The 27,496-nt window shown below is 42.9% G+C and overlaps 1 protein-coding gene across 4 annotated transcripts in view; it reads right to left on the bottom strand.

The window, feature by feature from the left end:
- The window catches only part of nrp2a (neuropilin 2a), a 155,943-nt gene that overhangs the window by 96,036 nt on the left and 32,411 nt on the right, over window positions 1–27,496 (bottom strand). For 3 of the 4 annotated variants that reach the window (XM_061889402.1, XM_061889403.1, XM_061889404.1), the window contains exon 3: window positions 9,552–9,733. In XM_061889402.1, the coding sequence (XP_061745386.1) occupies window positions 9,552–9,733 (182 nt within the window). Of the gene's footprint in view, window positions 1–9,551; window positions 9,734–23,810; window positions 23,941–27,496 lie in introns of those variants that run through there. The other variant, XM_061889405.1, reaches the window with a different exon arrangement.

The following is a 27,496-nucleotide window of genomic DNA, read 5'->3' as shown; positions in this document are numbered from 1 at the left end:
TTATGATGTAATAATTGCGGACCTGAATTAGGGCTGCAACGATTAGTCGACATTGTCGACAATAACATTTGTCGTTGACAATAGTGGTGACGACATCGCTCGTGTTAGTCCGAGTGAAAGTGGGTCACCTGCCAAGTGCTAACATGTAATGTGCAAGGATATTTCCTTTTATTCTTAAAAAACATGAATACCTTGCTGATTTTGCTGAGCGGACCTTGTTCTCATGGCGGTACATCTGTGATACATGAGTATTCAAAGCGGAGACATGATGTCGGAGGTTTTGAGGGAGGATGCAGTCACAACCTCGGTTAGAGTGTTAGTTTATGCCTTGTTAACTAACTAGAGAGTGAGTCCAAGTTGTGTGAAAAATTACTTTAACTATCATTTTAGCTAAAGTCAGCCCGCTAAACTTTGTCTACACCAATTCAAGTAGCGTATTTTTGCGCTGATTTTAAGGTGCACTGCCAATGAGCAGGTGTATTTCACACCGGATTATAGGGCGCATTAAAGGGGTCATGTTATTTTACACTTTTTCTAAATGTCAAAGACTGCCTTTTGGTCTACACAACATGTAATGGTGGTTCCTTGCTCAAAAGGTTGCATAAATGATGTTTAACACATCTTCTTGAAGTGGCTTTCTGACAGTCACTTCAGGATGCGGCATTTTGTGGGCCGTCTTATTTACCTTCGACAGCGTCTTCTACCTGTCATCTTTGTTGTAGCGGTGTAGCGTGCAAGGACGGGAGTGGAAGAAGTGTCAAAAGATGCAGCTAACTTTTAATGACTTTACTTCAATCAATAACTGAGCAGCATCTCCTGATCCGTGGCTTACTCATGCAATAACAATGTCGGAAATGTGTCCCGTGAAAAACCGTCCAACTGGAACTCTCTAATAAGTAAATTTCCTTGGGTGAATAATTGAAACTCACAACACCGGTATGTTTTAGCGCTTTCACTGCGAGTTTACTGACAGATGTAAGTAAAAACTTTACACTACTTTATACTAGAAATGGCAACAGTGGAGGAGAAATGTTCCATAACAAGAAAGTAGCAAAAAGAAGAAGCTTATCGACTACGTAATCGTCACGGATTACAATGGCGGACGCGTGCAAATTTACAGGACTATGTCTTACCTTATACACACAGCATAATAATACTCTGTTGAAGCACAGTACAATCCATCAAGCGTTGCAGTTTCGTAGCTTACCAAAGTCGTACAAAAACATTTTAACAGATTTTTGAGCGCCATGTGTAATGTTCTATATTTTCAATCTACATAAACCATTTTGCTGTTTACTTGAGTCATCTTGCAGTCTATACGTCTCTCTTATGTGTGACGGCCATCATATCGCAGTCTACATGTATCTCTTATGTGTGAATGCCATCTACTGGTCGTACTTATCAATGAACTGGTCGTACTTATTACACCATGTTCCACATTAAATAGCTTCGAGGGGGGTAAGCACAATCAAAATGATTCCGTACATAAGGCGAACCGGGTTATCAGCGCACTGTCGAGTTTTGAGAAAATGAAAGGATTTTAAGTGCGCCTTATAGTCCGAAAAATCCGGTACATATTAAAAGCAGCGTGACTTTGCAATACCGAAAAAAAAAGAGACTTTAACAAACACGAATGGCGTGCATATTCACACAGAGAGACACAGACAAGTCACTAATGTGCAAACATGCACTCTATGAAATAGATATTATCAAGAATAAATCAAATATAATATTCTACACATTGAGCGCTAAAACTGCCAATAATTAATCAATAGTCAAAATACATGTGTGTACCTTTTGAAACATCACAAAATAATTGTATTTTGAGGAAGTTAGATTTTATGTTTGGTTGTTTGTTTTCATTGCTGCTATTTTAACAGTTTTTTAATACATGAACAAGGTTCATTATTTTATAGCACTTTGCCTTTTTTTTCTGTTAAAACATTTTATTAGTCATTTATTTTTTTCTAACAGCTGAATGAGCAGCACAAATAAACATTGATGAATGAATTAGTCATCTTCGTTGGGAGTAAGCAAAGGCTAAAAGACTTTGAGAAGTCGATGGAAAAATGAGTCTTTGTTATCCGATGAGTTATTAAGATAATTGTTGACTAATGGACTTTGAAAATACTCGTTAGGCACAGCCCTAATCTGAATGGTAATACGGCAGCAATGGGAATATTTTTTGTTTTCTGGTGAGCTAAAGACCTACCTAATGGTCACCTCTCCTCTGCTTTTGCCAATTCAGCAGCTTCGTAAAAAACCTCAAAACATTTGTAAAAATGTTTAAAAAGCGCAGTTTGGCGTCGGATTCCCCAATATTTATCCAATTACAATCAAAGTGTACCATTTTCGGACAAGCATTGCCAGGTAACTGGTAGATGGGGCGTGTCTCCATGCAGCTTCGAGCCAAAACTACCGTCCTAGACTCATCGCAACACAATCGGTGAGGTCTGGGAGGATGCTGCTGAGTCTCAGGCTGTTGGCCAAGAGGTGCAGAATGCAGATTTACCCCTTGCACAATTTAAGTATTCCAATAAAGACCTACTGAAACCAACTACTAACCGACCACGCAGTCTGATAGTTTAAACATCAATGATGAAATCTTAACATTGCAACACATGCCAATACGGCCGATTTAGTTTACTAAGTTGCAATTTTAAATTTCGTGCGAAAGTATTCTGCTAAAACGTTGCAGTATGATTACGCATGCGTGACGTTACGCATTGTAGAGGACATTTTGTTCCAGCACCGTTCACAGCTATAAGTCGTCTCTTTTCATCGCATAATTCCACAGTATTCTGGACATCTGTGTTGCTGAAACTTTTGCAATTTGTTCAATGAATAATGGAGACGTCAAAGAAGAAAGCAGTAGGTGGGAAGCGGTGTATTGTGGCCGCCTTTAACAACACAAACACAGCCTGTGTTTCATTGTTTACATTCCCGAAAGATTATGGTGAAGCTTTACTATGGAACAGAGATGTCGAGCGAACACGGTTGGATTGGACCACACACACACAAAGTACAGTGTATTATGCAGCGATCATTTAGAAAGATTGTGTTTCGAAGAGGGTCCCTTGCAAAGGGTAGGGATGGGCATCGCCACCACCCGTCGACTGGTGCTGAAGAAAAGTACAGGTCCGACCATATAATCTCACTAAAACACTAGTAACACAATAAACAGATAACGGATTTTCCAGAATTATCCTAGTAAATGTGTCTAACATCTGAATTGCTCCCACTGTATAGTCTTTATTTTTTATTTTTTTAGTCCTTTACTCTCACTTTCCTCATCCACAAATCGTTCATCCTTGCTCAAATTAAATGTGGAAATCGTCGCTTTTTTAGTCCGAATCGCTCTCGCTGGTGGTGGCCATGATTGTAAACAATGTTCAGATGTGAGGAGCTCCACAACCCGTGACATCACGCACACATCATCTGCTACTTCCGGTAAAGGCAAGGCTTTTTTATTAGTGACCAAAAGTTGCGAATTTTATTGTCGATGTTCTCTACTAAATCCTTTCAGCAAAAATATGGCAATATCGCGAAATGGTCAAGTATGACACATAGAATGGAGCTGCTATCCCCGTTTGAATAAGAACATCTCATTTCAGTAGGCCTTTAAAACAAACATACTATAGCATCCCACTGGGATAGCTAAAAATACAGTATAATGCCTGTGTTACTTAAAGTAGCATAAAAAAACAAGGGTAATCACCTGAAGTAATTGAAACACAATTATTTTCACTCTGGTGAATAAACACGGCAGTTGGGATCTGTATGCTTGTTTGTCGCCTCATCTTCCTGCTGGAAGACAAACACCTATAATGACCAGCGTGCGCCGCACTGGTCCCAATTAACACACGCCCTCAATCGTCGTCGTCATCATCATCATCATCATCATCATCCCAGCTCTTCATGGCCAGTCCTGCTTTTGTTATTTTGTCTCCTGTCACCCCAATCATTTCCCCACCACCTCTGTCGCTCTCCTAGCCCGTGAATAAACACTCGTGTATTTATCACGCCGCCCACATGGCAGACACACGTGTACGGCGCCGAGTGGAACCACCCACACAGGCAGCACGCAGACGCCTATGTGCGCTGGCAACAACACACATCTCTTAAGCCCGGCAAATGTATGCCACCATCTTGCTGAAACCATGGAAACGCTATCTGCCATGCATACCGCCGTACGAGACCTGTCGGGGGCCACAGTAACTGGGTCATGGGCAGTGCAAGGCATAGCGTTGTGACGAAATAAGGCCTTCCCTGGCCACTCGGCGCTTCAATTACTAGGGTCTCAGTGCATCGTGTATTTTGAAACAGTAGTCATTTTTACAAACGTCTAGAGGAGAGGAGGTTGAGTAAAAAAAAGTTTCTCCCAGACGAGGTATCAATGGGGTGGGCTCAGTCTGGGGCCAGGAAAACCCTCAATATCTACGATAAGCACATATACACATGTCACGACACAGAAACCACCAGACTTGCAACAGGAGGGGATCGACGGGGGACTCTGGAGGTAAAGCTGCAACCCTTCTGGCACTGCTCCAGCCGTCCGTCGCTCTTAAGGACTTAAGCGGTGGCAAAGGCATGGGGTGGGGATGGAGTATGTGTGTATACAGCTCAGTGGCTTTGTGGTTAGAGTGTCAGCCCTGAGACTGGGAGGTTGTGAGTTCAAACCCCTGCCGAGTCATACCAAAGACTACAAAAAATGGGAGCCATTGCCTCCCTGCTTGGCACTCAGCATCAAGGGTTGGAATTGGGGGTTAAATCACCAAATGATTCCAGAGTGCGGCACACGCTGCTGCTCACTGCTCCCCTCACCTCCCAGGGGGTGAACATGGGGAGGGTCAAATGTAAAGGACAGATTTCACCTCACACACACACATTTTTTTTTTTTTCTTTGTCATGAAAAAGGGAAGTTTTTGTGGTTGGTGCACTAAGTGTAAGTGTATATTGTGTTTTTTATGTTGATTTAATAAAAATTATTATTATTATTATTTATTTTATTTTTTTTTAAAGAAAAATGAATAAAAAATTCTTCTGCGGCCCGGTGGTTGGGGACCACTGAAGTACAGGACCATATCTAGTCGATACTACTATGATTACGTCAATATTTTTTGGCATCACAAGTGAAGTGAATTATATTTATATAGCGCTTTTCTCTAGTGACTCAAAGCGCTTTACATAGTGAAACCCAATATCTAAGTTACATTTAAACCAGTGTGGGTGGCACTGGGAGCTGCTGGGTAAAATGTCTTGCCCACAGACACAACGGCAGTGACTAGGATGGCGGAAGCGGGGATCGAACCTGCAACCCTCAAGTTGCTGGCACGGCCTCTCTACCAATCAAGCTATGCCGCCCACAACATATTTACTTTTTAAAAAATTAATATCATGTTTATAAACTCAGAAAATAAGACCATGGACACATGAAGACTTTGAATATGACCAATGTATGATCCTGTAACTACTTGGTATCGGATTGATACCCAAATTTGTGCAAAACTAATGTAAAGTATCCAAACAGAAGAATAAGTGATTATTACATTTTAACAGAAGTGTAGATAGAATAAAATTCAGAGAGAATAACAGTAAATGAATAAGTAGATATATTTCTACCACTAGTACTTAATTTTGACAAGAATGATAGAATGGAAAATGACACAATATGTTACTGCATATGTCAGCAGACTAATTAGAAGCCTTTGTTTGTTTACTTACTACTAAAAGACATGTTGTCTAGTATGTTCACTATTTTATTTAAGGACTTAACTGCAATAAGAAACATATGTTTAATGTACCCTTTTGTTCAAATAAAGCCAATAATGCATTTTTTGTGGTCCCCTTTATTTAGAAAAGTACCAAAAAGTATCTAAATAATTTAAGTAAAATATTGGTATCGGGACAACACTACTAAAGGGTTAACTTTATTCTGGCCTAAAACCCATCAACAGCAGTGTGTCATGTTCTGTGGTCACGTTCTGTTTTGTTTTGGATTCATTGGGCACTCTTGTTTGTTTTGTCACCATGCCAACCCATCAGTTTTCACCTGTTATGTGTTCTTGACTCACGCACCTGTCATCACTGCACCTATTTAAGCCTGAAGTTGCCAGGCAGTCAGCCTGGCGACATCACCTCCTACACACCCATGTTATCCATGCCGATGATCCATGCTCTTTCTCGGTCCAAGTAAGTTTTTCATGCCATCGTAAGTTTTGTTTTATGTTCATAGTTCTCCCATTGTGTGAGTTTTGTTTCATGGCCAAGTTTTGTAACTACACTGTGAGCGCCTTTCGTTTGTTCCTTTTTTTGAGTTATTAATTAAAAGATGTCCTTACCTTCACGCCAGGTCCGTTCCAATCGCTTTGCACCACGGGAAAACAAATTACACCAAAGTCCGCGTCCTGACAGAGTGCTTAGCTCCAACACCGTATAGTTTCACTTTCCTACCTCAGAACCGTTTCCACACACACACACACACACACATCCACGCCAGCACTAAACACACACACACACGCCAGCACTAAACACACACAGGTCATTACATCACGCATGTGACGTGTTCATTACGTCCCACAGCCACCACTCCATGCGGCCATAACACTATAATTACATTGAAGAAGTACTAATTATGTTACTAATTCAATTACTTTCAGGGGAAAATAACTCATAACTGTGATGAATTCCTTTTGAAAATAATTTGCGCAACAACGATCAATGGCGCTCGCCCGAGAAGCTTAAAAAGTAGAAAAGGTGATAAGGAATTTGGTCTATTGAAGTTTTTTTCGGCCACAGACGTGTTTGAAGAGGTGATATCTGGCTCAAGTGGAACACACTACAACGTTGTAAAGTCACATCGACTCAATTGAGCATAAATCCTTCAGCTGCCTCAAGGCCACTTGACCATTTCCCACACACACACACACACACACACACACACACACACGAAACAACCCCGCCTTTAAATTGTACTTCACCTTGTGCACTTCAGCAGCCTCCAGAAAATTCCATTTTGGCTCACGCTCATCCCCATCAATCTCCTCGCCTCGGCCTTTACCCGTAAAACCTTTGACCCGAGGTCCAAGCGTCACATCCCACCCCACCACCATCCCCAGCCCGCCAACGCAGGCGCTCAACCCCGCTGGTCACCCGAGAGGAAGTGGAAAGTGGATTTCACTCCAATTAAGCAAGCATTCCTTTCACAGTTTGGGGAGCTTTAAGGTCATAAATAAAAGCCTTTTTGGAAACGTGTGTTTTCTGCTGGCTCGGCTTCCTGGGTTGATGTGTTTGTGAGCAGAGTTGTGGGAAACGCCAGGTTGATCGATCCTTGGTTCTGATCATTAACTCAGAGCAAAAAAAAAGAGGACGAGACTACTCACAATCATTTAAAAAAATCATAAATGATACATATTTATGTCCACTTGTGTGAGTGTTTATGCCCTCTAACATGGGTCAGCAACCCGCATGCGACTCTTTAGCGCCGCCCTAGTGGCTCCCTGGCGCATGTTTAAAAAAGGATTAAAAATAGAAAAAGATAGGGGGAAATACTTTTTTTGTTTTAGTCCGTTTTTTGTTTGGAGGGCAAAGATGACACAAACCTTCCCAGTTGTTAGAACTACCACTCTTTAATATGTTTGTGTGTATGCTTCTCTGAGGAGAGCATACTTGCCAACCTTGAGACCTCCGATTTCAGGAGGTGGGGGGTGGGAGGGGCGTGGTTGGGGGCGGGGCGCGGTTAAGTGTCAAGTATGTCGTATAAAATAAATACTTGAATTTCAGTATTACAGTACTACTCAATGTTGACTTATGGGTTGAATTGTCCATCCTTGTTCTATTCTCTGTCACTATTTTTCCAACCATATGCATGTACAGTAGATGGCAGTATTGTCCTGTTTAAGAGTGTCACAACATTGCTGTTTACGGCAGACAAACTGATTCACGTTAGACGAAAACGTGACTGCTGTTGTTGTGTGTTTTTACCGCGCTGGAAGGACGTTAATGAAACTGCCTAACAATAAACCCACATACGAAATCAAGAACTAGTCCTCGATCATTCTACAGTTATAACGTCATTGTGCAGACACGCTGTTTATATTGAAAACAGGCTGTCCTCACTCAGGTCCGCATGGGGCTGGAAGGGGCGTGGCCTCCGGCTCCGCCTGAATTTCAGGAGATTTTCGGGAGAAAATTTGTCCCGGGAGGTTTTCGGGAGAGGCGCTGAAGTTCAGGAGTCTCCCGGAAAATCCGGGAGGGTTGGCAAGTATGGAGAAGAGTATCGTTTTGTCCTACGAATTTCAGCGGTTCTTGAACGCACCATATTGTGGACTGTGACGCAGCAGTTTGTTTACATGTACAATCTTCCACTCCGTCTCATTTTGTACACCAAAAGTTTCATTAATAATAATAATTAAAATAAAAAAAAACACCAAATATTTTATTGTAAAAGTCTGGCAACATTTAACTGTAAAAAACAGTGGTAAAATCCACAGATTTTTTAAAACTCTTTACGTAAGAAATGTAAAAAGATATATTTAAATTCATAGGCAAATTCAAGAATTATTTACTCTTGCAAGCGGCCCTCTCATGGCAGCCATGACTGCGGAGTGGCCCTCAACGCAAGTTAGACACCCCTGCTCTAGTGGCCCTCAATGCAAGTTAGACACCCCTGCTCTAGTGGCCCTCAATGCAAGTTAGACACCCCTGCTCTAGTGGCCCTCAATGCAAGTTAGACACCCCTGCTCTAGTGGCCCTCAATGCAAGTTAGACACCCCTGCTCTAGTGGCCCTCAATGCAAGTTAGACACCCCTGCTCTAGTGGCCCTCAATGCAAGTTAGACACCCCTGCTCTAGTGGCCCTCAATGCAAGTTAGACACCCCTGCTCTAGTGGCCCTCAACGCAAGTTAGACACCCCTGCTCTAGTGGCCCTCAACGCAAGTTAGACACCCCTGCTCTAGTGGCCCTCAACGCAAGTTAGACACCCCTGCTCTAGTGGCCCTCAACGCAAGTTAGACACCCCTGCTCTAGTGGCCCTCAATGCAAGTTAGACACCCCTGCTCTAGTGGCCCTCAATGCAAGTTAGACACCCCTGCTCTAGTGGCCCTCAATGCAAGTTAGACACCCCTGCTCTAGTGGCCCTCAATGCAAGTTAGACACCCCTGCTCTAGTGGCCCTCAATGCAAGTTAGACACCCCTGCTCTAGTGGCCCTCAATGCAAGTTAGACACCCCTGCTCTAGTGGCCCTCAATGCAAGTTAGACACCCCTGCTCTAGTGGCCCTCAATGCAAGTTAGACACCCCTGCTCTAGTGGCCCTCAATGCAAGTTAGACACCCCTGCTCTAGTGGGACTGGCCAAAGTTAAGTTGGAGAAAATGCAGTTTTTTATCAAATATTTAATGTTTCTCTGCGGCCAGGTAGCAAATACGTCAAAGACCGGTACCGGTCCCTGGACTGTTGGTTGGGGACCACTGCTTTAAACGACCACTTGCTGCAGCCACAAGAAATTAAAGAACTCCATCACATGCGTATACTCTCCGCAGCAGACCCCTCACCTGTTTTGAAGATTTCGTAGCGTAGGGAGAAGCCAGCTCCTTGGTGGGCGTAGTCCGACACAAATCGTATCTGCAGGGAGGGACCTGACGAGATAATCGGCGCTGGGGCGATGTTACTGCAGTGACGACCCAAGACGTCTGCATTTTCCGAAGTCCCATCACGGATCTCGATGAAGTCGTACCTGATTTGAAAAGGGGGGTTAAAAAAAAAGGGAAAACATAAGCGGTTGAAAGTATTCCTGACATCAGGGACACAGCAGGAAGGCATTAAGGATGTGAAGGAGATGAGCGAGCTTGGGGGGTCAGCTCGGGGTTACGCAATGAAGAGTTCTAATAAAAACCAGACAGGTGTGGACTCATTTACCGTGCAGAGTTCAGACCTCGGACACAGTTTGCATGCAGAGACAAAGTATTTGGGTACACGACATCCATGCCAAGTTACAAGTAAACACTGTACATTAACCACAGACTAGACTCCTGGTCAACTAGTCATCTGCTTCAAGTAAACACTGTATACTAGCCACGGACTAGAATCTTGGTCAACTAGTCATCTGCTCAAGTAAACACTGTACATTAGCCACAGACTAGACTCCTGGTCAACTAGTCAGCTGCTTCAAGTAAACACTGTATACTAGCCACAGACTAGACTCCTGGTCAACTAGTCAGCTGCTTCAAGTAAACACTGTATACTAGCCACAGACTAGACTCCTGGTCAACTAGTCAGCTGCTTCAAGTAAACACTGTATACTAGCCACAGACTAGACTCCTGGTCAACTAGTCATCTGCTTCAAGTAAACACTGTATACTAGCCACAGACTAGACTCTTGGTCAACTAGTCAGTTGCTTCAAGTAAACACTGTATACTAGCCACAGACTACACTCCTGGTCAACTAGTCATCTGCTCAAGTAAACACTGTATACTAGCCACAGACTAGACTCCTGGTCAACTAGTCAGCTGCTTCAATTAAACACTGTATACTAGCCACAGACTAGACTCCTGGTCAACTAGTCATCTGCTTCAAGTAAACACTGTATACTAGCCACAGACTAGACTCTTGGTCAACTAGTCAGCTGCTTCAAGTAAACACTGTATACTAGCCACAGACTAGACTCCTGGTCAACTAGTCAGCTGCTTCAAGTAAACACTGTATAGTAGCCACAGACTAGACTCCTGGTCAACTAGTCAGCTGCTTCAAGTAAACACTGTATACTAGCCACAGACTAGACTCTTGGTCAACTAGTCAGTTGCTTCAAGTAAACACTGTATACTAGCCACAGACTAGACTCCTGGTCAACTAGTCATCTGCTCAAGTAAACACTGTATACTAGCCACAGACTAGACTCCTGGTCAACTAGTCATCTGCTCAAGTAAACACTGTATACTAGCCACAGACTAGACTCCTGGTCAACTAGTCAGCTGCTTCAAGTAAACACTGTATGCTAGCCACGGACTAGAATCTTGGTCAACTAGTCATCTGCTCAAGTAAACACTGTATACTAGCCACAGACTAGACTCCTGGTCAACTAGTCATCTGCTCAAGTAAACACTGTATACTAGCCACAGACTACACTCCTGGTCAACTAGTCAGCTGCTTCAAGTAAATACTGTATACTAGCCACAGACTAGACTCCTGGTCAACTAGTCAGCTGCTTCAAGTAAACACTGTATACTAGCCACAGACTAGACTCCTTGTCAACTAGTCATCTGCTCAAGTAAACACTGTATACTAGCCACAGACTAGACTCTTGGTCAACTAGTCAGCTGCTTCAAGTAAACACTGCATACTTCTGACGAGTTTATTTCCACAACTGTCAGACCTTGCGCTGGTCAGTTGCTAGCGGGGTGTATAAAATAGTCAGGATGTGTCATGAATACAAAGAATTACGGGTATTTGTTGTGTTGCGTTTATGTTGTGTTACTGTGAGGATGTTCTCCCGAAATGTGTTTGTCGTTCTTAATTGGTGTGGCTTCACAGCGTGGCACATATTACTAAGAGTGTTAAAATTGTTTATATCACAACCATTAGTGTACTCTGTGTCACCCAGTATGCCTTGCAGTCGTGTGTGTGTTGCCGCAGAAGCCACACACACAACATGATGCTGGACTGACAAGCAGATCGTACATGTTGTAGAAGGCGACAAAGCCAATGGCTTCATAGCACTTCCTATTACTTATTATCTGGGGGACTACCGGCAGTCATTCAGGAGAATAATAGCGTCTCATATTGTCTTCTTCGCTTTATGACACAGGTCTCAAATTGCGCTTTGATTGGCAAAGGATACCGATCCCAGAACCATGCATATCAAATATTTCTGGATGGTTCAACCGCCACCCGCCCGAATCTAATTAAAATTCATTTTTTCATCATGTCAACCGCCCGACCCGCGGTTTATCTGCGGACTCCGCGGATGAGACCGCAAACAGCGCATCTCTAGTGTGTATTCTTTTAGGTTTATCCATCCATCCATTTTCTACCGTTTATTCCCTTTCGGGGTCGCGGGGGGCGCTGGCGCCTATCTCAGCTACAATCGGGCGGAAGGCGGGGTACACCCTGGACAAGTCGCCACCTCATCGCAGGGCCAACACAGATTGACAGACAACATTCACACTCACATTCACACACTAGGGCCAATTTAGTGTTGCCAATCAACCTATCCCCAGGTGTATGTCTTTGGAAGTGGGAGGAAGATGGAGTACCCGGAGGGAACCCACGCATTCATGGGGAGAACATGCAAACTCCAGAAAAATAAATAAAAATGTTTAGTTTTTGAGGACTTTCAACATAATCGTCATAAGGATCATTTTGGTGATTTTGAACTTTCCTTTTGTTACATCCCTAGTGGGATATTAGGAATATTCAGCTTTCGGGGAAATAACTAACTTGAGTGATTATGTGATAGTGTATTTTGTGGCCAAACTCTGGATGGATTTTTGGATGTTTTTGTTGCTTTGCCATTTTGGTTATGAGCACATTTTCCTTTCTTCAGGATTCTCTTTGTTCAAAAATTGCCGCAAGACAGCAGGTTTCATCGCCAACTGCTGCTTTGGCATGCGTTTGACAGCCGACAAAAGTGTTTTTTCCGTAGACATTTCCTTATCTTTTACGCCCGTGAGGGGAAAACCATGTTTAAAGATAGTACTTTATGTACGGACATAGCCTGAGGCAAGCAATTCATGTTGGCTGACTCATTAAAAAGGGTGGTGGGTGGTTTGGTGAAGGCAAAGTGGGTCCGAGGCGAGGCCATTATCAGCACAGGAGGATTAAGGGAAGAGAAAATGAGTATAAATAAATGTAAAAAGACACTTCACATGCTTGAGCTCTCAGCTGGCCTCTGACCTCCCCAGCTGACCCTGAACAATAAAAGCAAATTCTTAAGCAGCAGGTCAAAGTGTGTGTGGGGGTGAGCGGGCAAACCAAAGCCCACCTGGCCAATCCCCAAAGTAGCTTGCTCTTGTATGCTGTTGCACTAACATAGTTAGACACACAGCAGAGATGATGTTACCCCTCTTGGACAAGCACAGGAGTTCATGTTGGCCTCTGCTAATATCAGACATGTTGATGATTAGTCAGCTTTGTACATTCATTCCTTTATTTGGTGCGCGCATCACGACGTCTGCGCCTTCCACTTCAAAGCCAATATCGGTTAGAATGTTGTCTTCTCACCTCCAAATGCTCAATGGGACCCATTCAGCAATAAGTTCCTAACTTTTCCTCTTATCTTTCTTCCTAAGAGGAGTCCATTCAACTTGTTCTGAAACCGCCCAATTGTTCCCACCTGCTGTTCTTAAGTTGCTGAATGTGTGCGTGTCTAGCATAATTTGCATATAAACATACCCTTATTTCCCCAATATGCATATGTGAATACCCTTGATTCCGCAATTTGCATATGTAAACGCCCTTATTTCCCCATATAAGGGCACAATGCTGGCAGAAAAGCCGAACATCAAACACACGGAGAAAACACAAACAGATTACAGGAGAGAAATGTGTATATCTGATGTCAAAACGTAAGTTTAAGAAAGGGGGGACTGCTGACGTTGCCTAAAGCGTTCAAATAAATATTCATCGCTTCGGGCAAATAGGTCTACATGGTCGGGAAATATGCGCTCCCTCCCCAAGGCACTATCTGTGCCATCTTGCAGCAGCAGCAAAAGCATTGCCATTGTGTGCATGAGGTATTTTGAAATGTCTATATATTGCTCATTTTGCTATATGTCTGTCATCTATATATATATATATATATATATAAATACATACATATATATATGTATGTGTATATATATATATATATATATATATATATATATATATATATATATATATATATATATATATATATATATATATATATATATATATATATATATATATATATATATATATATATATATGATATTAATTGAACATTAGACAACAGAAGTAATTGAAAGAACAAATAGGCCACCCTAAGAGTGCTCTGGAGCATTCATAGATTTTGTTTTGACCTAGGAACAAATCCCAGCTAAGAAAACATTGGTGAATACAAAAATCTCCTTAAAAACTTTGTAAGTGGGCCTAAGAACAAAATGAGTTCTTAAGAAGCGTTGCTGAATGGAGCCCAATGAGTGTCCAAAAAACAAGCAGGGAGTTTCTCTCCACTTCTCAGCTAAACACATGGCGTGATTGAGGCTGTGCAACGCTAAGTAATAACTTTGTCATCCGGCTTTCACACATAACCACATCTCTAACTGGGCTCATGTGATGACGGCGCCAAAAACAACCAAGCCGCTGTTCTTCCACTTCTCGCTAGTTTGTGTTGAGGTCCTTTCTAGATATATTTGGGTGTGTTTTCCTCTACTTTTGTGGGAACTCCAAAGCGAGACTTCATTAGCAGGCATGCGAGGTTGTGCAATGCGGGACTGCTGTCACAGAGCTTGGTGTGAACACAGACAGGCGATGGTGTCAATTAGGGCGGCAAAACAAAACACGTCAGGAAAAAATAGTGTTCCCAATTCCCACTATCTAAATTTGTCATTACTTTTTAAAAACTTGTATTTCTTTTTTCCTCTCTCCTGTTTAGAAATTTAACAGTAAATGTATCCATTGCTATTTTACTGGGGGTTGACCACTAAAAACCATGCAATTGCTTGCCAGCAAAAGATGACGCATTGGGGGTGTTACGTACATTTCGATAGACAAAATATTACAAGATCACAAACTGTGAAATAAAAACGGCTACATTGAAATAGACAAACTAAATACAATAAAATAAATTAAAATGAAATAGCTATTATTTATTTACATTTTTTAAAAGCCAAAGGGAGCCAGGCTGGAGGCATGAAAGAGCCGCATACGTTTCCAGAGCCGTGGGTTGCAGACCCCTGGTATAACATATGTGGGGGTTCGTCTCGTATTAAGATTAAGGCAGGGGTCTCCAAAGTGCGGCCCGGGGGCCATTGTCGGCCTTCAGGTCATTTTTTAACGGCCCCACGGCACATTTTAAAAATACGATTGAAACATTTTTAAAACGTAAAAAGTGATAGAAAGGAGCAAAGGGGTGAAATGTAACAAGAAAATGTTGCAATGTTTACTCTAATAACACAAAGCTGCCATGCAGGCTGTTTCTGTCTTTAAAAAATAATAATGAATCAAAATCAACGTCATGAATTATTGACCTATTCAAGGCGCCAATTACGTCACGTTAAATTTTTCACTCAAGATATTTTGGGGGGAAAATGTTGCATATTTTGTGTTTGCCATATAAAAAACTGAGTTGTTTTTTTAAAGAAGGGCCTAAAATTAACAAACAAAAAACATAAACAACAATAAAACTTATAATTGACGGATAGACCTGGAGTTGATCTCGAGAATATTGTGTTAAAAGCAAACAGTAAAAAATGTATACTTTTATTTTTTAACACTTTAATGAGTAGGACCCTTTCGAATCCCCAATCATTTGTGTGATTTGTTTTTTAAGTGTCATTGCTCAAAAAAATAACGGATTAAAATCAATGGTGTTTTTAGTTATTTACTTTTTTAAGGCTCAAATTATATAATCTCAAATATTCCACTTTAAAAAAAAAATTGGGTGATAATATTGCATATTTTGTGTTTTTTTTCCATCAAAAAAAGGGTTTTCTTTGACAAAAAGAGCATACAACTTAAATCTTTAAAATCATTATATTGACAGATGGACCTAATGTTGATCTGGAGGCTTATTTGTACTCTTTTTGATTTTGAATATTTAAAAAATATATATATTTTTCAGGTTAGAATCTTAAATGTTCAAATACAAATCTGTTGGCCATAATTTAGCTCCACATACTGTCTACGGCCCTGACCCTGGTGTCTGCTTATGGGGGAAAAAACATTCAAGGGATCGGAGATCTAAATTCAAAGCAAGCAAATCTGAGTTTAAATGACGGAATCTCCCCGCTGTCAATGCTGGACTTAACCTGAAATGTCAGCCATGTGTCAGTGGTGACATGCGCGCTCAGGGCCGGGGTGAGTGTTCAGCACTACACCAATATGAGAAGGTCACAACGTGAGATCGGAGAGGACTCCAAAACAATCCAGGAGCACTGACGCTGAACGGCCACAATCATGTGGAGAAAAGACGGCCAGACAAAGATGGGAGCGAACACGTTCTCACCACCATTTTGCTAAGACTGAGGATAAAAGCTGAGAGACTAATTAGCTTTTAATTGATTTTGGAGTGGGTCTCTATGTAATTTCCCCCCCTTCCTTCATCTCAGGCTCTCCTGTCGTGGATTAGCGTCAGTGAGTGAGTGTTCCTCAGATGTGATTATTGACCAGGCTGTGATGAATACATGCATGAGCGTCTGCAGCACGCACTTGTCTTCAACACATTCCACCACTCATACATTTTAACTCAACTTTTGTTGGTCTGGAGCAGGGGTTGGGAACCTTTTTGGCTGAGAGAGCCAAGAAGCCAAATATTTTAAAAGGTATTTCCGTAAAAGCCATATAATAATTTTTTTCAACACTGAACACAACTAAACGCGTGCATTTTTAAGTAAGACCAACATTTCTAGACTATAATAGGTCTGTATTCTTTGTAATAACATTGGTATTCTGAAGCTAACTGTGGAGGGGGCGTGGCCTTCGAGTCTGCAGCAAAGCGAGGTGTTGCCAGGACCGGCCTCGAAATCAGCGACAGGTGCGTAGATGGCCCACCTGGGCCTTGTTATCTAATCACCTCTCGCTCTGTTTAGAAGCAGCAGCCAGGAGGAGAGACAGGGTTGGGGCTGGAGCCAGAGTGCGAGCAAGAACGAAAGAGAAAAAGACAATTGCTGGAAAGCAACAGAGACTTATTGAAAAATAAAAAAATATTGTAACCCTGAAACAGGCTCTCAAGTTGGTCTGAAGAACCCCCAGGAGGGCAAGCCCTAAACTAACCAATAATAAATAAATCACTTCTTACCCTTATTGCAACTTCTTGAACAAAGTCCGGTAGAAAAAAGGATGGATGGATTGAAATGCATGAGCATGTTTTATATTTTGAACGTTATTTTTAACACTTTGATTACAAGTGGAATTATTCATTACTTATCGTGTTAAGCAGTGTCAGCTTAGATTTATCCGGGAGCCAGATGCAGTCATGAAAAGAGCCACATCTGGCTCGCGAGCCATAGGTTCCCTACCCCTGGTCTGGAGGGTCATGTCCAAATAAAATCAGACGAGAAACAGTAAAAATGTAAGAAAAAGAGAAAAACAAATCATGTAGTGAGGGAAAGCTGACATTTTGATACTAATAACTAGGGGTGTAGCATTCTGATATAGATGTCAGTCCGATACGGCCAAAAATAAACAAGTATCGGATTTTATTGTCTTTCATCTAATACAGGGGTGTCAAACTCGGGAGCACGAGTCCCGACATGTCTGCTCTTCCGCTCATACATCACTCCACCATGCCGCCATAACAACTAATTGCCTTTCACACCTTCGGTTGTTTGTTGAGGCCTGGGGAATTTTTCTGCAGGACGTGTGTGTGTGCGTGTGTGTGTGTGTGTGTGTGTGTGCGTGTGTGTGTGCGTGTGTGTGTGTTCCAGTGCTTAAGTTGTGGCTTTAAACTCTAGCTACTTGTCATCTTCTTCAAAGCAATGGCTAGAAAGCTAGCGGTCCAGATTGTTTTCATCACATTCCTTCTCAGACATACATTTCTGTGGTTGCTGTTGTTTATCCAGCCTGCTAGAAGAGCTGCAGCTGCTTGTGAAGATCAGCAAACACAACTTGGGAGAGTCTTTTTTATTTTTTTGGACGCCGTCTTGGCTCCATTGTGTGCTGGGAAGTAAACAGCAACATAATCTGCGAACAATTGGGGAGCTGTCATCCTCTCACCTTCCGGTGACGTACAGAAGCAAAAATTAAGTAAGGGGAATGGGGAGGGTGGATGTAGAAAAACACACACATACACATACACTTCTCCACCGCCCCTCTAATAAACCATAAGTGCCTCTGAAATATTAACAAGATGCTGGGAGCGAAATCCCAGCAGAACCCGAGGGCCTGCCATCTTCAATCTAGCCCAAAAACAAATAGCTCACTTCCTAGTCATCTCTTCGCGCCTCAGCTCAATTTTGCCATCCATCATGGAGATTATGTACGATGCAGCGCCGCTTGTCTCGTGGAGAGTATTCACTGAGTCCATAACAATACTGCACGGTGCATTCAAGTGGATCTTATTTCATTATTTGCTTCAATTCGTTTATTCCACTTTTGAATGTTTGGGACAGAAAGTCACAGGCGACCATGATCTTGTCCTCTCGTGTCATTTAGTGACAGAGCACAGCCTGAACAAGTCCCTCTGGTCGTGACCTTTGGCGACTCTGCCGTCTCTCCCGTGTCTGTCCACTGTCCTCCTGCTCCTCTTTGGTGTTGCTCCCTCCATCCGTCAGCTCTCATCTATTGATTGGCCATTACAAGCCACACCCTCCCTTGGGAAGGTGTAATCCTACGATCGTATTATTGTTGCAAAACTATTTGCAAACGCATATCAGAATCAGAAATACAAACCCCGTTTCCATATGAGTTGTGAAATGGTGTTAGATGTAAATATAAACGGAATACAATGATTTGCAAATCCTTTTCAAGCCATATTCAGTTGAATATGCTACAAAGACAACATATTTGATGTTCAAACTGATAAATATTTTTTATTTTGCAAATAATCATTAACTTTAGAAACTGATGCCAGCAACATGTGACAAAGAAGCTGGGAAAGGTGGCAATAAATACTGATAAAGTTGAGGAATGCTCATCAAACACTTATGTGGAACATCCCACAGGTGTGCAGGCTAATTGGGAACAGGTGGGTGCCATGATTGGGTATAAAAGCAGCTTACCAAAAAATGCTCAGTCTTTCACAAGAAAGGATGGGGCGAGGTACACCCCTTTGAGTATTTGCTCACACAGTTGTGGACAAACGGTTTAAGAACAATGTTTCTCAAAGTGCAATTCCAAGAAATTTAGGGATTTCAACATCTACGCTCCATAATATCATCAAAAGGTTCAGAGAATCTGGAGAAATCACTCCACGTAAGCGGCATGGCCGGAAACCAACATTGTATGACCGTGACCTTCGATACCTCAGACGGCACTGTATCAAAAACCGACATCAATGTCTAAAGGATATCACCACAGGGCTCAGGAGCACTTCAGAAAACCACTCTCACTAATTACAGTTTGTCGCTACATCTGTAAGTGCAAGTTAAAGACAAAATAACATACATCCATAAACATGGGCGTATGTGAAAAATTGCAATGTATTTATCTGTACAGTAATCTATTTATTTATATCTGCACCTTGTTGTTTTTTTATCCTGGACTACCAAGAGCTAATGCAACAACATTTCATTCTTATTTGTACTGTAAAGTTCAAATTTGAATGACAATAAAAAGGAAGTCTTAGTCTAAGTCTACTATGCACAGCAAAAGCCATTTATCAACAACATCCAGAAATGTCGCCGGCTTCGCTGGGCCCGAGATCATCAGAGATGGACTGATGCAAAGTGGAAAAGTGTTCTGTGGTTTGACGAGTCCACATTTCAAATTGTTTTTGGAAATATTCGACATAGTTTCATCCGGACTAAAGGGGAAGCAAACTATCCAGACTGTTATCGACGCAAAGTTCAAAAGCCAGCATGAGTGATGGTATGGGGGTGCATTAGTGCCCAAGGCATGGGTAACTTACACATCTGTGAAGGCACCATTAATGCTGAAAGGTACATACAGGTTTTGGAACAACATATGCTGCCATCTAAGCGCCGTCTTTTACATGGACGCCCCTGCTTATTTCAGCAAGACAATGCCAAGCCACATTCAGAACGTGTTACAACAGCGTGGCTTCGTAAAAAAAGAGTGTGGGTACTTTCCTGGCCCGCCTGCAGTCCAGACCTGTCTCCCATGGAAAATGTGTGGCGCATTATGAAGCGTAAAATACGACAGCGGAAAACCCCGGGCTGTTGAAGGACTGAAGCTCTACATAAAACAAGAATGGGAAATAATTCCACTTTCAAAGCTTCAACAATTAGTTTCCTCAGTTCCCAAACATTTATTGAGTGTTAAAAGAAAAGGTGATGTAACACAGTGGTGAACATGCCCTTTCCCAACTACTTTGGCACGTATTGCAGCCATGAAATTCTAAGTTAATTATTATTTGCAAAAAAAAACAAAGTTTTTGAGTTTGAACATCAAATATGTTGTCTTTGTAGCATATTCAACTGAATATGGGTTGAAAAGGATTTGCAAATCATTGTATTCTGTTTATATTTACATCTAACACAATTTCCCAACTCATATGGAAACGGGGTTTGTACATTAAAAGAGCAGAGCTGATGCAACCAGCCATTCCTACATACAGCTATGAATAAGAACTAAAAGAAACATATACACTATGGTGGCCTCTGCGGTGTTCCACACCATCGTCCGCTGGGGTGGGGGGAGCATGGCCAGAGACAGGAGCAGACCCAACAAAGCAACCAAGAGAGCAGACTCCACCCTCGGCCAGCCACCAACTCTCGGCCAGTGTCCAGTCTGCATGGATAAGCGATGATGAGTCTAAGGACACCGAGGTGTCCGATAGCTGCTCATTCAGCCAATGTCAATATGTGCGTCTGTAGTCCAAATTGTACGTCTGTGTACTAATATCTGTATCTCAATGTGTGTGTGCGTGTATGCAGTGATTGATTGATTGAAATTGTCTGTGTTCATATTATATGTCTGTGGTTAAAAAAAATAAATCTGTTCGTCCGTGTTTCGATGTGTGGGTTTTAAAAAAAAATGCATGTGTCCGTACAGTGGCTGTCTCATTACACGGGAGTTTTTGCTACGTTTCTGCCGTGCAAGATTTGTGCGTTCGTAATCATATTTGTGTGTGCGTCTAATACTATCTGCGCGAGCGTATTAAGAGTTGCATGTGAGTAAAAAAAAAAATGTGTCTGTAATCACATTTGGGTAACGCAGCAGGCACAAGACATTGATTAATCAACGTCAAGGCCACATGGGGGCCACATTGGGGCCACATTGGGGCCTCTGCGCGTTTACAGTATACTGGAGTCTGATAACGATCAAATTTTACTTGCAGTGTAAACAGGCAGCTGTAAAAAAACTGAGGTCGAAAAAATTAGATTTGGGCCACTTAGGCCTGCAGTGTAAATGTAATCTGTGATTAGAAACACGACTGTATTGCTGACAAGTTCCATAACTCCAAACTTTAAGTGTGGAGGGAAAAATCCTCCTCTCACATGGAAGTACTTGGTTTTTAGCTCCCTATGTGTCCCACTTCTATACTCCTTTGTAAACCCTTCACTAGAAATATATTGGAGGCTAACTCTGTAGCTTGCTAGCAGGCAGGATAATTATTGTGACGACTGGAAGTGTGCCATTGATTTTTACACTTTTGATAAAGTGTTTGGGGGAGACAGTCTGTGTTGAAATAAAACGTTTTTTGTCGTGCTGCTGACCGTCGCTTTTTTCCCCTCATACTGAGCTGACACAAGACCCTCAGTGCAAATCAATCAAGTGACGAATGTGACGTCATAGTGAACATTGACCATAAGTCATTCTTAGCTCATGATCGATGGTCAAAGTATCTGTGTGACGCTCCGATCAAATGACAGCGATTAGTGGCCTGTTCCCCTAGATCCGGGGTCGGCAACCCGTGGCTCTGGAGCCGCATGCAGCTCTTTAGCGCCGCCCTAGTGGCTCTCTGGAGCTTTTTCAAAAGATATATGAAAAATGGAAAAAGATGAGGAGAAAAAAAACTTTTTGTTTTTATATGGTTTCTGTAGGAGGACAAACATGACATAAACCTCCCTAATTGTTATAAAGCACACTGCTTACATTAAACATGCTTCACTGATTCCAGTATTTGGAGAGCGCCGTTTTGTCCGACTAATTTTGGCAGTCGAACCTCGGATTCAGTGTGGTTTTGGTCCTGGTGGTGGAACTGTGGACCAGCTCTATACTCTGGCAGGGTCCTTGAGGGTGCATGGGAGTTTGCCCAACCAGTCTACATGTACTTTGTGGACTTGGAAAAGGCATTGGACCGTGTCCCTCGGGAAGTCCTGTGGGGAATGCTGAGAGAGTATGGGGTACTGGACTGTCTTATTGTGGCGGTCCGCTCCCTGTATGATCAGTGTCAGAGCTTGGTCCGCATTGCTGGCAGTAAGTCGGACACGTTTCCAGTGAGGGTTGGACTCCGCCAAGGCTGTCCTTTGTCACCCATTCTGTTCAGAACTTTTATGGACAGAATTTCTAGGCGCAGTCAAGGCGTTGAGGGGTTCCGGTTTGGTGACCGCGGGATTAGGTCTCTGCTTTTTGCAGATGATGTGGTCCTGATGGCTTCATCTGGCCAGGATCTTCAGCTCTCACTGGATCGGTTCGCAGCCGAGTGTGAAGCGACCGGAATGAGAATCAGCACCTCCAAGTCTGAATCCATGGTTTTCACCCGGAAAATGGTGGAGTGCCATCTCCGGGTTGGGGAGGAGACCCGGCCCCAAGTGGAGGAGTCCAAGTACCTAGGAGTGTTGTTCACAAGTGGGGGAAGAGTGGATGGTGAGATCGACAGGTGGATCGGTGCGGCGTCTTCAGTAATGCGGACGTTGTACCGATCCATTGTGGTGAAGAAGGAGCTGAGCCGGAAGGCAAAGCTCTCAATTTACCGGTCGATCTACGTTCCCATCCTCACTTATGGTCATGAGCTTTGGGTCATGACCGAAAGGATAAGATCAAGGGTACAAGCGGCCCAAATGGGTTTCCTCCGCCGGGTGGCGGGTCTCTCCCTTAGAGATAGGGTGAGAAGCTCTGTCATCCGGGAGGAACTCAAAGTAAAGCCGCTGCTCCTTCACATCGAGAGGAGCCAGATGAGGTGGTTCGGGCATCTGGTCAGGATGCCACCCGAACGCCTCCCTAGGGAGGTGTTTAGGGCACGTCCAACCGGTAGGAGGCCACGGGGAAGACCCAGGACACGTTGGGAAGACTAAGTCTCCCGGCTGGCCTGGGAACGCCTCGGGATCCCCCGGGAAGAGCTAGACGAAGTGGCTGTGGAGAAGGAAGTCTGGGCTTCCCTGCTTAGGCTGCTGCCCCTGCGACCCGACCTCGGATAAGTGGAATATGGATGGATGGATGGATGGAATTTTGGCGGTCCTTGAACACACCGTAGTTTGTTTACATGTATAACTTTCTCTGACTTTCTAAGACGTGTTTTAAGCCACTTCTTTTTCTGTCTTATTTTGTCCATCAAACTTTTAAAGTTGTGCATAAATGCACAAAAGTGAGTTTTGTTGATGTTATTGACTTGTGTGGAGTGCTAATCAGACATATTTGGTCACTGCAAGCTAATCGATGCTAACATGCTAGTTAGGCTAGCTGTATGTACATATTGCATCATTATGCCTCATTTGTAGATATATTTCAGCTCATTTGGTCCCTTTTAAGTCCTTTTAATTACATTTATATCTCATGACACACTATCTGTATGTAATATGGCTTTTAATTTCTTACGGCTCCAGATGATTTGTTTTTGTATTTTTGGTCCAATATGTCTCTTTCAACATTTTGGGTTGCCGACCCCTACCTTAGATTCATAAAATGGAGGAGACAACGTGCAGGTAAATGTCTTGAATGTAGCTCAAAAACCAACAAAGATGAGTGCCGCTGGAAAGACATCAAAGTATAGAGAAGGCTATTCAAAAACAAAAACTAAAACTGACAGGTGCGAAACCAAACGCAATGCTGGAACACAGCAATAACTCACGGCTGGAGGAGCGAGCGTCCACATGAAGAATATTCGTTCCAAACAAAGTCCCAACAAAGAATGGCGGCTCGCACTCAACTGAAGAAGTCTTAATCACCAACACATAACAGGTGAGGCAAAAAGTGCTTGAGGCATGTGTAAAGCGGTTGTGAAAATACACCAACACGACAGGAAGTGCCACCAAAATAAGAGCGCAGGACAGCAACAAGCACCAAACACAGAAGAACACCAACAAAACCCAACATAAAGGCACGTGATCGGATTGGGCAACTCAATCTTGGATTGGACCTTAAGACAAAAGTGTTGATGGTAAAATAGGCCAATTTCATTGGAAGAAAAAGGATGAATACAGATCCTTCATTCAGGTGAATAAAAGTAAAACAGGCATTCCAAGGCGCCTTCTACACGAAGCCAGCTAAGGTTATCCAGGGTAAATCCCACCTAACCTTATCCTTGTCCACACACACACACAATGGTCGTTAAAGACCCCCAAACCTCTGTCCGCCGGTGCATGCGCACGTCATAGTCACCTCCAGTGTACTTAAATGTATCTTATCTGAACAATATCCAGTGTTGTGGTATTTCAATGAACTGGAATCCAGTGTGTTGTGGGGCCCTATGGTAGTGAATCACACCTGAGACATCATACATTATTCACATCTTTATTGGACACGAAAGTAAACAATGTGATAAAGAACATTTGACAATCAAACTAGGGATCTAGATATCTGGTCAGGACACTCCTCACTCTTTTGCCTTCACTTTCTTTGTCCATTCATGTACTTTGGACTTAGACATTTAGTCCGCGACATACATGGCGGACAATAACTGATACAGTCTGCTTTGCAAGTCCAAAATAATTTGCCATTTTCCGTAGTCTTCCCTCGACGGCCAGGAAATAAAAAGCACAGGCTACCTTTTTAATCACATCCACGGGAGCCCGCATTCTCGTTGTCTTTCCTTTGACAAACGGAAAGTAGAATTACAGCTGACCTGGACATTGGAAAGTTCTCCTGCCGTCTGAGAAGTGTTGTATCCCAAATAGCAGCAATGGCTTTCTCTTAAGGTATTCATGTGTGATCTCCACAAGCGTCTGTACATGTAGAGCAGGGGTCCCCAAACTTTTTGACTAGGGGCCGCATTGGGTTAGAACATTTTGACCGGGGGCCGGGCTGTGTGTGTGTATGTATATATATATATATATATATATATATATATATATATATATACACATGCACACGCATACACAAGTCTCCAAAATGTTAACCACCATGTAGCTACAATAAAAAACAAACAAAGGAAAATATAATAAGTGGTACTGTTTTTATAGTATATACATGTGTATATATATATATATATATGTATATATATATATATACATACACATTATATATATACACATACATATATATACATACATACTTACATATATATATATATATATATATATATATATATATATATATATATATACATACATAAATATATATAAATATATATATATGTATATATATATATTTCTCGCGCACTAATTGACTGAATGAGTGCGCACTTGTCGCTAATGATGTCACATTATCGATGAGAAAATGCATTTTTTGACAATTTGATTTGCCTGGCCGGCTAGGAGAAACCGAGAGTAACAAGAGTAAAATGGATTAGAAAGGACAGATTTAAAAAAATAAAAATAAAAAATAAAATTAAAAACTTTTTTTTTTTTTTTTCTTAAACTTGGGACATTCCGCGGGCCGGATTAAGGACACTGGCGGGCCGTATCCGGCCCGCAGGCCGTAGTTTGGGGACCCCTGATGTAGCGGAAGGAGAAACATGGACATGTTTGGATGACTTGCCTCCATATTTCCAGTGGTAATCCCAAAGGGTATGTGGCACATTCTTTCTGATGTCACTTCCTGTGTGGGCGTGGTCTTTCTGACTTCATTTCCTCTCCGAACTCAGTTTGTAAACGATCAATGAGTCCATACAAAGCTAAGAGCCCGAGATTAGAGAAACTTACCCGTGTAAAAAATGTTAAAGGAGGGGAACTTTAAACGCTGGTTTAGTGAGGCCGAAATGGGGCTCAGGCTAAATAATTCTTTGTTTAATGAGTTCATTATCCGGCTTAATGTAGACGAGGTCTTAGAGGACCGGGAGAAGGAGGAGGAGTGGTGAAAGAAAAGGGACCAAGGAGGAGTCAAGAAGACAAAGCCCTCCTCTGCTCCTGGTGTGAGCTGGATCTCGGCGATGGCAGATTGCATTAGACATATGGGCCTGATATTTCATCTAGCCTTTATTACATTTAGTTCACATCAATCGGCCGGCAGCCTGGAGGTAAGAGCTTTTTGGCAGGCGGCTGGACTCCCCCTGAAATGAAATCCTGAATTAAAGTGCCACCTCAAGACCACGCACAAGGCCTCTCCATACGACTGCAGATTAGATTGCTGCAGCAGTGCGACGAGGGGAATCTTGCCAGCTGGGGACGTTGGCCCCGAGCTGACCGAGCACTTGTCCGGGTGTTGCAGGTGGCAGGCTGAGCTGTGCACGTGCGCGTACTCTTAAGTACCGCCACTTCAGCCTCCGCGCCACGCCAGCGGCTCCCGTCGCCCTTAACCCCAAGGAGGGAGCGTGAAACTGTGCACGGATGGACTCCTGTGCTGGCTTGCACTGCCGAGTGGTAAAGAGAGAAAAGCCACAGTGCTAGCGGGGGCGTGCACACACCTGAGGGCTGAGAGCATCACGGCCCCCAAAGAAGAGCAGCACGGTTTACATAAAAATAGATGCGGGCGCCATCTCTAATGAGCCGGAAGAAGCGACTCCTACTAAAACTCCAGAGTTCCTCCCACCCTGGGCCGCCCACGCTCACATGCACAGCCATGCAGGGAGACGGGAGGCTGAGTGGGAGTTTGTGTTAGAGGGCAGACCGAGTTCGCCGCCCCTCCAGGCGAGCGCCGTGCAAAGACATACTCATAAAATTCTCAGCGGAAAGTGAAAAAGCGAGAGCATTTCGTGATCCTCCCTCCCGCTCTCTGCCTCGGCGCCTTGGGCAGCGAGAAGCATCCTGACACGGAGTTCATCAACAATAAAGTTATTAAGTTTACACGCCAGCACGCCGCAGTCTCGCCACGGTGGGAGGGAAGTCTATCATTGGAGCACATATAGCCTACAGGGTTGCGCGGTATGGACCAGTAGTTCTCAAACCTTTTTCACCAACTTACACAAACACTTGGCTTTCCAGGTACCAACACTAAAATACAGTAGCTTAGTCGGGCTAAATGTACATTAAAAACAAGGCAGAGAATCCTACACATTGAAATACTGAGATACTAGATATCTGCTAACTTACATACATTTTGTGATGTGTGGAGATCGATCTTGGAATACCTGAACCCCCCCCAGGAATCAATCAATCAATCAATGTTTATTTATATAGCCCTAAATCACAAATGTCTCAAAGGACTGCACAAATCATTACGACTACAACATCCTCGGAAGAACCCACAAAAGGGCAAGGAAAACTCACACCCAGTGGGCAGGGAGAATTCACATCCAGTGGGACGTCAGTGACAATGCTGACTATGAGAAACCTTGGAGAGGACCTCAGATGTGGGCAACCCCCCCCCTCTAGGGGACCGAAAGCAATGGATGTGGAGCGGGTCTAACATGATACTGTGAAAGTTCAATCCATAGTGGCT

Source organism: Nerophis ophidion, linkage group LG27, assembly GCF_033978795.1.
Source record: "Nerophis ophidion isolate RoL-2023_Sa linkage group LG27, RoL_Noph_v1.0, whole genome shotgun sequence".
Classification (NCBI taxonomy): Eukaryota; Metazoa; Chordata; class Actinopteri; order Syngnathiformes; family Syngnathidae; genus Nerophis; species Nerophis ophidion.
Note: the sequence above shows the minus strand (reverse complement) of the source record. Positions and strands in the feature narration are given on the sequence as shown.